The sequence below is a fragment of the Oryza glaberrima genome, chromosome 12, assembly GCF_000147395.1.
Source record: "Oryza glaberrima chromosome 12, OglaRS2, whole genome shotgun sequence".
Lineage (NCBI taxonomy): Eukaryota > Viridiplantae > Streptophyta > Magnoliopsida > Poales > Poaceae > Oryza > Oryza glaberrima.
In genome coordinates this window covers 18,374,165-18,383,631 of record NC_068337.1, presented here as the reverse complement: position 1 = coordinate 18,383,631, position 9,467 = coordinate 18,374,165, and the positions used below count along the sequence as shown (strand labels likewise).

Sequence of the window (9,467 nt, the reverse complement as noted above, 5' to 3'; positions counted from 1 at the left end):
TCCCATGAAGAATTTTAACTTAGAGCAATTGTTGGAGGAGATAATGACTCGTGTCATATTATAGTATCGGAGATACACTAGTAGTAAAAGAATTTAGGGGGTGTTTAGATCCAGGAGTATAAAGTTTCGACGTGTCACATCGGGTATTATATAGGGTATCGCATAGGGTATTCGGTACTAATAAAAGAACTAATTATAGAATCCATCAGTAAACCGCGAGACGAATTTATTAAGCCTAATTAATCCGTTATTACCAAATGTAGACTGTAGCACCACATTGTTAAATCATGGAGCAATTAGACTTAAATGATTCGTCTCGCAAATTAGCCGCAATCTGTGTAATTAGTTATTTTTTAGCTTATATTTAATACTTCATACATGTGTCAAACGTTCGATGTGATAGGGTGAAAAATTTTAAGGTGGAATCTAAAGATTTGACATGTAGATATAACACTGTTGGAAGTATGTGTCAAATTTTTTCTAGAATTTTCTGTGACATTTTGCTAGTTGGTGTGCACGGGAAATTTCTGTGTATAAGATATGTTTCCCATAAATTAAGACTAGAAAGTGCAATATGTTCTAAACCTTCTCCAACATCGCAAAATCACGCTCACAATAATATCATTCATGAAATATTATTAGTTTAAAATTCGTGTGTTACTCTTGACAAGTACCTTAATTACACGACTCGTAAAAAAGACGAGTCATCTCGATTTGAGGTGTTGCCCAACACACTTACACGACAGCTTTGAGTCGAGGTCCAACAACCTGCCCACATCGTCGTCGTTCACCTTACGTACGTACCAACACACTGACCTATCATGGTTTTCCATCGTCGTCTTTGTATCGCACCACCGCTTTGTAGTGGCAGAGTGATCTTGGCGGAATTTGCAAGGCATAGTTCGCATAGAAGAGAAGATGCGGGTAGGACAAAAACAAAATGTGAGAACTTAATTCGTTTGTATTTTGTTGACAAGGTTTTTTTAGTCCTTTTTAATTATCTATTCACCACTAAATGATTTCTTCCTCCCTGTTATGGTGTTTTCTAACCGTTAGATTACTTTAAAAATCATGTATACATCCCGTACCCGAACACTGTCTTCCTTCTCCTAATGTCGCTGTTCAGTCCCAATCTCCTCGCCTCCTCCATTGCCACCGTCTCCCTATCCCAAGAAGCCACATCCGCTATATATGAGAACTTAATTTGTTTGTAATTTGTAGAGAAGGTAATCTTGTTGACTATCATTCATTATCCGAGTGATTTCTTACTTCCTATCACGTGTTTTTTTTTCATTGCATTGCTTAAAGATTCTTGTATGTCCCTCTAACCCTAATCCCGCCTTCTTCCTCTCGCCATCGCCGCTCAACACCGAATCTTCTCGCCTTCTCCATTACCACCGCCTCTCTACCCCCGATGAGCGACCCCTAGCCCCGTCGGCGTCCTGTCGTCAATGGCACCAGTGAGGCCCAACAGACTGGCCTCCTCCCTTCCTGTCCTCTCCCTACCCCTCCTCTCTCCAAGTGACAGCAATGGCCCCATTCTCGTCTTCTTCCTTGTCTTTGGCTCCCACGCCGGCCCCACCTCCTAAGTACTCTAACGAGAAGAGTTTCACCCGCCAACACCAATACACCTTTTCTCATTTTCTTCCATGGCTGAGACGGCGCCGTTGCGTCGCCATCACCTCCGTCCTAGCCATCCCTCTAAGCTCGAGAACACCTCCCACTTCCCCACTCCAAAATCTCCTTCCTCTCCCTACCTCAACCCTAAAAACCTAATCCATAGGTCCTCTGTCGGATTCATCAAGGATGAAGCCGAAACATAGGTATTGAAGCAGATTTGAAGGTTAGAAATTCATACAGTTTCTTCTAAAATCACGTGCTTGATGTATAGTAAAATCTTTCTTTTTTTTTTTCATCAGAGGTTTCATATCATACAAGTCAAGGAGCCAATGAGGTAGTGTTGTTCATTTTACTCCCCCCGCAAAATTTGCTATTGGACAACTTTTTCTAAGGGTACTGTGCCAACTTTGGGACTTGTGTCGCTGCGGGTGGGGCCGGCAGCATTTCTAGTGGGCCCACAGACAGCGACTCGTGCCGACCTTGTGCAAGTTTTGCTTCTAAAGTGGCTTTCGATGTTATCTATGACTAACACAAAACGACGATCAACTAGATGTTTTTTTTCAGTTGGAAGGAGCACTCGGTTGGCATCTACAGAGTTCAGACACCGGAGAAAGTCAAGCACAAGCTGCCCATGTTCAGGCAAGCTACGCCAGTAAACGTCAGGTACAAAACTTGAGCGAAATTCGCCATTTTGAACTTGAATTTCTGAAAAAGATGGCAAAGAACAAGAACAAAGGCTTCTCCAAAATAAATTCAGAACAAATTGTTTAGCTGCAATGAATAGCATGGCTTCTGTGAAACTGTAACCAAAGCTCAACATGTTTCTGTATGATTTTTGGAAAAACAAACCGTATTTTGTGAAAGCACAACGACCAACTCAGCAATCTGCAAATGCAAGTTAGTAAATGCACTGTATAGTGCACAATGAGAACAGCAATAAAGCTTAAGAACATAAATGCAACCAATTCTGATCATAATATAGAGGCACAAGGGTCACAATCTGCAGGTTAAGATCACCAAGATCCATTCAACATACCAATTGTTGCCAGTAAAACTGTGCCCAGGCTTTGCAATTAACAGTTAGAACCCAAGGATGAAACAAATGTATTGGTACAAACTAAAAGAATGGGTTGCTGGTTGCAAAATCATGTCGACAAAATTTGCGGATGGCTGTACCTGTGCTACTGCAATTTCAGCTAGGTTTCTTTCAGTCTTCTACCGAAACAGAAACGGAAAAACCCGCATTTACTTTGCTCCTCACCACAAGCCGAGCATCTTCCACCAGAAGCCTCCAGCACCAAGCCAGATGATGATGTTAACGATGGAAATGACAAATCCATACCCCCACCACTGAGCCAGTGGAACATAGCCAGCACCGTAGAAGACAGGAGCAGACCCAATTCCATAGTGCGTGAGTCCACCCATGATGTTCGAGAGGAATGAAAGAACCATGGCAGCAATTAGAGGAGGAGTGCCCAAGGCGCTGGACACTGACAAAAATGCAGTGAACATTGCTCCAATGTGCGCTGCGCCACTGGCAAAGAAATAGTGGGAGTAGAAGTACAGCAGCACCAAGACACCGAACGATAGTTGCCATGAGAGACCAAGGCCACCAACAAACTGAGCATAAAACACAACAATGGTCAGTATAGGAAATCAGCAAAGACATTGAGAGAACACTTCTATTTTAATATATTTGCAGAGCTCGAGTTAGAAGAAACAAAAATAGCAGATATCAGGTGAGAATAATATTAAACATTTAAACTGCTCATCTCCAGCTAGTGCCATTTGTTTCAAGCTTAACAATGATAACCACGAGGACCATTCATTTTAAGATATCTTCAAATTTAACAATTTTAAACACCTCCCTAACATAGCATAATTGCCAGCCTATCCATACTATTGACAGTGTTATTGTTTCAGTATGAACAAACAGCAGTATAAGTTGCTTCTCATTTCTATAGAAGGATAAGCTAGAAAGATTATTCAAGAAATTTAATATCTGATGTAATGAAAAAATAAATTGCTTTGATTTCAAACTGCTAGGAACTAACATATTGTGGAAAATTAAGTCACCATGCTCAATGTTTATAATATGCTTACCAGTTAGTTATAGTCACAAAGCTTACTGATCATAAAATCCTTACAAGCATAAAGCAGATCATGTGATACGATTTGACCTGATAAGTCAAGAGATATTGTTACAGGAGGGGGGAGGGGCATACCTTCACAACAGTCTCACTGAACCAAGAGATCAACCCGTATTTGTTGAGGTATCCAGCCATTGCAATAAGAGCAGCAAACCATGTAAGGGTATCCCACGCTACAGCCTCCCCCAAACACTCTTTCCATGTAACAACTCCAGAAATCAGGAGGACGGATAGGCCAAGAATTGCAGCAGACACTGCATCCACATTCAGCATTCCACCAAAGATCCAAAGACCTACCTGTTGGCAAGATGACAATGTATAGTGAGGAAAAGGCTCAGTTTTTATTCAAGTTGGAGGCAATCAAGATGATGCAAGAATGTAGAGGTATATAAACAGGTCGTTATTGGGTTTACCACTTCTTATCTTTTACAAAATAACATGTTTCACAGTAATAAGGTGACCCAATCACAAACTACTGTAGGGTTCTCCTAAAAGATGGCTTGAAGCTTCGCAAAAGAAACCACAAAACGGTACCTTTGCTATTCATTCACTGATAATGTAAATTAGTGAAAGTCTTTTAAGTGAAATCACATAGTAATTCTACATAGGCTAGTCAGAGCACAATAATGATCCAAATCTCATGGATACCTAAATAACAATTACCGGTCCCTACCTCTATGTACTAATCCCAGACAAGACCCCTGCTAAAATGAGGGCACAAACACCAGATTCATGGAAATCTCCATTTCCGAACAGCCCACTCCTTTAATATCAATCACTTATAAGAATCCTAGTACCCCACAGGCAACATCTTTGTACTGAAAATCATAAACACCTACTACACATATAGTACACTTCGCTAGAGTACTGATATTGAGGGCCTATTTGGTAGAGCTCCAGCTCCACCTCTTCTGGACCTAGAGCGCAGCCAAACAGTTTCAGCTCTACCCAGAAAGAGAGTGGAGTAGGCTGGATCACTTTCACAAAATGAACTAAAGATGTGGAGCTGGGTTTAGGTTGCTCTACAATTCAACTTCAGATCCAACGAGTGGAGTTAAATTTAGGAGTTGGAGCCCACCCTGATACCCCAAAAGCAGCATAACAATAATATAATACTAGCAATTGTTAATTCCTCAACAAAAATGGTAGAACGAAAGGAAATTGCTAATAATCCCATCAAATACCGTGAGGAACAGCGTTCCAGCCATGATCTTCTCCTCCTTGCTCATAGGCCCCATCTTCTCCAACCGCTCCTTCGCCAGCCGCGGCGCGTCGGGGCTGGTCTTCACCTCCGGCGGGTAGATCAGGTACAGAATCAACGGCACAAACACCAGCGACAGCAAGCCCGGCACAATGGCGGCCTTTGCCCACAGCGTCCACCCGATCCCCTGCCCGATCGTCCCCGCCGTCAGGTTCGCCGCCAGCGGGTTCGCCGCCATGGCGGTGAGGAACATCGCCGACGAGATCACCGACGTCTGGAAGCACGTGAGCATCAGCCACGACCCGAGCCTCCTCTCCGTGCCGTCGCCGGCGCGCGAGCCGCACGCCTCGCACAGCGACTTAACGAGCGGCAGGAAGATGCCCCCCGCGCGCGCCGACACCGACGGGATGGCCGGCGCCAGCAGCGCCTCGGCGAACACGAGCGCGTAGCCGAGCCCGAGCGACGAGCCGCCGAAGGCGGAGACGAAGGCGTAGGCGACGCGGCTTCCGAGGCCGGTCTTGATGAAGCCGCGGGCGAAGAAGAAGGCGAGCGCGATGAGCCACGGGATCGGGTCGCCGAACGCGGAGAACGCGGCGGCGAACGTGAGCGTCCGCGTGAGCACGGCGGCGCCGAGGCCGAGCAGCGCGACGGCGCCGAGCGGGAGAGGCTGGGTGATGATCCCGACGATGGTGGCGAGGAAGATGGACAGCAGCTGCCACGCGTTGCGCGCCACGCCCGCGGGCGGCGGGACCAGCCATATCAGCACCCCGGTCCCGATGGTCGCCACCAGCGGCTTGATTGCCGCCCCCTGAAGCACCGGCTTCGGCGGCTGCGACGGCGGCGCCGCTGGAGCAGCGGAGGCGGAGGCATGAAGGGCGCGGTGGCGAGGAGGAGAAGGGGTGAGTGGGGTGGGGCGGGAGAGGGAGAGGGAGGGGGAGGGAGAGAGGGGGCGGAGGGGGAGGGAGGGGAGGCGAGGGCGGAGGCGGAGGCCGAGGTGGTGGCAGGTGAGGGGGGCGGTGGCGGCGGAGGTGGAGGTGGCCATGGCGGCGGCGGCGGCGGCGAGAGGGCGGGCGGAAATGGAGATGGGAGAGAGGAGGTGGGGGTGTTAAAGTGGATGGACGGTGAGGATGGCATTGGCATTGGGCGTATCGGAATCGGAACAGCGGCTGCGTGCACCCGGTGTTCCTGGACCATAGTGGCACTAGTCCACTCACTCCCATGCCCACATTATCACCTTGTCTTTTCGCTATCTTATTAGCTAAAATTTAAATTTTCAACCTTAAATTTGGAGCTGATTTTGGGTTTTTTTATTAAAGTTTATTTTTTAGCCTTTGTTTTTAGATAGATAATAACACATATATAAAAACTTTATTCATAAATTATTTTTCATTTACAAATATGTTGTTTTGCTTATTCCAAGAATAAGCGAAACGATGGGGATGTGTTTTGATATAGCTCCGGATCCAAATCCATGGTAGTTGAAGTTTGTAAGTTAATTAAAGTGGTAAATTTCATCTAAAACATTAACAAGATTATTTATCTAAAATGTTATCAACATAGTCAAAATCTAGATCTATATAGATTTGTAAAGCTTTGAAGTGAAGGGAACTGTTCGAAGTGAGCGCTTTGACTCAGCCCCCGTGTCGCTCTCACGGGCGACACGGGTGGCGACCCCATCCCGCGCCACCGCCGGTTTCCTCCCTCCCCTCCACCGCCTCACCGCCGCTAGAGCCAGCTTCCGCACGTCCGTGCAGCGGCGAGGACAGCGGCGGCGGGGCCTCTGCCCAGATCCCAGCTTCCTCTCCCTCCAGCTCGTCTCTTCCTCGCCCCCCAGCTCCTAGATCTGGCCTGTCGCGAGAGCTGACTGATGGCTAGGACGGCGGCGGCGAGGAAGTGGCAAGGCATCGGCGACGGAGTCTCTTTGGACGGCGGTGGGGGCGGCGGCCCGACGGCTCCCGTCGGTGGAGGCGGCCTTAGGGGCTGTGGCGGCATAAGAAGGCGGCGGCTTCCGTCGGCGTCGGTGGCCCTAGGGGCTGCGGCGGAGGACAACGGTGGCTCCCGTCGGCGCTGCGGCCGGCGGCGGTGGTTCCCGTCGGCGCCGGCTGCCCTAGAGGATGTGGTGGAGGACGGCGGCAGCTCCCATCGGCGCCGGTGGCCCTAGAGGCTGCAGCGGACGGCGGCGGCGGCTCCCGTTGGTGTTGGTGGCCCTAGGGGCTACGGTGGCTCTCGTCGGCGCTGGCAACCCTAGGGGCTGCGATGGAGGACGACGGCGGCTTCCGTCGACGCCGGTGGCACTAGGGGCTGCGGCGGCCCAGGACGGCGGCGCCCTCGTCAGCGCAAGGCCCTAGGGGTTGCGGTGGCTTGAAACGGTGGCGATCTGAGCACTTTGGATAGTAGATGCCTAGGAATCTGGCAAAGTGGAAGCCGATCTTGTCGGTTCGTGTCTAGTTGGCTAGTTCCGACTATACGACGAATGACGACGGTTGAGAGTGGGCTTAGAAGCGACGCGTGACGTCAGCTCACCTGAAACTGATGAAGATGGCACAAATGGAGGTTTGCATCAACGGCGCACTAGGGGCGGCAGCGACTAGTAGACTTCCACTCGTCAAATATGGCTGTTTCAGGAGAATATGGCGGGAGACAGAGAAGCAGGATGTGCTGAGGTCGTTTGGGTTTCTTTTCTTTTTTGGTTGTGTTCTCCTTCTTGTTGAGATGTGAGTCTAAATACTCTTGTATCCTTTTGGCCGCGTATATCCTTCGTGGATATAGAGGCTGGATTAATGAAAATCCATTATCTAAAAAATATAGATTTGTAAAGCTAGGAATACTCAACTTCAAGAAATCTTGGATATATGGAGATGTGCCAAAAGGACCTATGGTAGCAAGAGATTTAGTCCTTTTTTTTCTAATTTAAGAACGAAATATTATACGATAGGATGAAACATGCCAAAGTCAATAATATTATACGATAGGATGAAACATGGTCACAGTGATACCAGATAATTTAGACAACCCTTTCCACTTTCCAGATAAAATAACTAGAGCGAAAATGCTATTTCTACATGCAATTATCGCCATTGTTAATTACCAACAATGCATGTAAAGACGACCACTTTCCTGCAGCTAGAAAAAAAAACCAAGTTTGTTTCATTTCGTGAAAGGAGGATACTGGAATCACACTTTAATAGGTAAACACGATTTCCCTTGATGTTAATTTTAATGTGATTTCCCTTGATGTTAATTTAATGTATAAAATTTGATTAGGATTCCCTACAACCAGTTATAAACTTGGAAAAAACAAAGGCAATCCACGTGACCACATCTCATACATTGTTTTTACATGGTTTTAAACATTTTCCTATATACTTTGCTACAATATTAATAAGTGCATTACAATAGCTCTTACATTACATGGCTATGCCTATGATATTTTCATCGTCGCATGGACAATACAAATCTTACCGCCAGCGGCGGAGATAGGGCTTCGCTGGTGGTGTCGCCGCTGTTAATTATCGATAATGCACATAGAAATTAGTTAGTGACCAGAGAACGCTATGTGTTGTCCATGCTTCACAGTGTCACTGGCTCAGTTACTTATTACTCCCTCCATATTTTAGGATATGACGCCGTTAACTTTTCGACCAACGTTTGACCATTTATTTTATTCAAAATTTTTGTGCAAATATGAAAATATTTATGTCATACTTAAAGAATATTCGATGATGAATCAAATCATAATAAAATAAATGATAATTACATAAATTTTTTTGAATAAGCCGAATGATCAAACGTTGGACAAAAAGTCAATGGCGTCATACATTAAAATATGGTGTTAGTACAACTCTATCCTTTTATATACATGTTCTCCACCAATTACATGCATCGATTACTAATACCATCTCGCCTTTATTGAGTACATAACCACTAAGGATGTGTTTGGATAATGAGAAATGAAGGGTGGGATTGGGATTAGGAAATGAATGAAGGGTTAGAATTAAATGAAAGAGGGAGAATGAATGGTTAGGATACCTTTTGATTAGTGGGAATCATTTTCCTATCCCATTATCCAAACAATGCCTAAAAACTTTTCTCACTAGTATGAGCATCAAAGTAGCAAGTACTTCCTCCATCCTAAGAAATAAAACCTAGAACATAATGTGATATATCCTAATACTATAAATTTAGAATAATAATTGTTTAGATTCGAAATACTATACAGTAATGTGTTATATCATATTCAACATTGAGAATGTCCCAAGTGTTCAACATTGAGAGAGAAGAAAACAACAGCTGCCTAGCCTACAGACCGGGTCCAGCCAAAAAACTACAAGAGGCTGGGTCCCCCATACGTGTAGCTTTGACATTGCAGTAGTGGCCATGTGTGCGTCCTTGGGATTGTGGCTGAGATGAGACTGACGAGCGGTGGAGATCCACCCCTGTGGGGACAGGATTGGGCGCCGACGCCTCCTGGCCGTCCGTTCTCCCTCTCAACTCTC

At 46.2% G+C, this 9,467-nt stretch overlaps 1 protein-coding gene across 1 annotated transcript; it reads right to left on the bottom strand.

Annotated features, from left to right (window-relative positions):
• Positions 1 to 2,611: 2,611 nt before the first annotated feature.
• Positions 2,612 to 6,045, bottom strand: LOC127758086 (dicarboxylate transporter 1, chloroplastic). Its single transcript, XM_052283716.1, has 3 exons — positions 4,955 to 6,045; positions 3,846 to 4,067; positions 2,612 to 3,240 (listed from the first exon to the last, which is right to left on the bottom strand). Exons 1-3 carry the CDS (start codon positions 6,011 to 6,013, stop codon positions 2,878 to 2,880), a joined length of 1,644 nt encoding a protein of 547 aa, XP_052139676.1. The 5' UTR covers positions 6,014 to 6,045; the 3' UTR covers positions 2,612 to 2,877.
• Between the last annotated feature and the right edge of the window lie 3,422 nt (positions 6,046 to 9,467).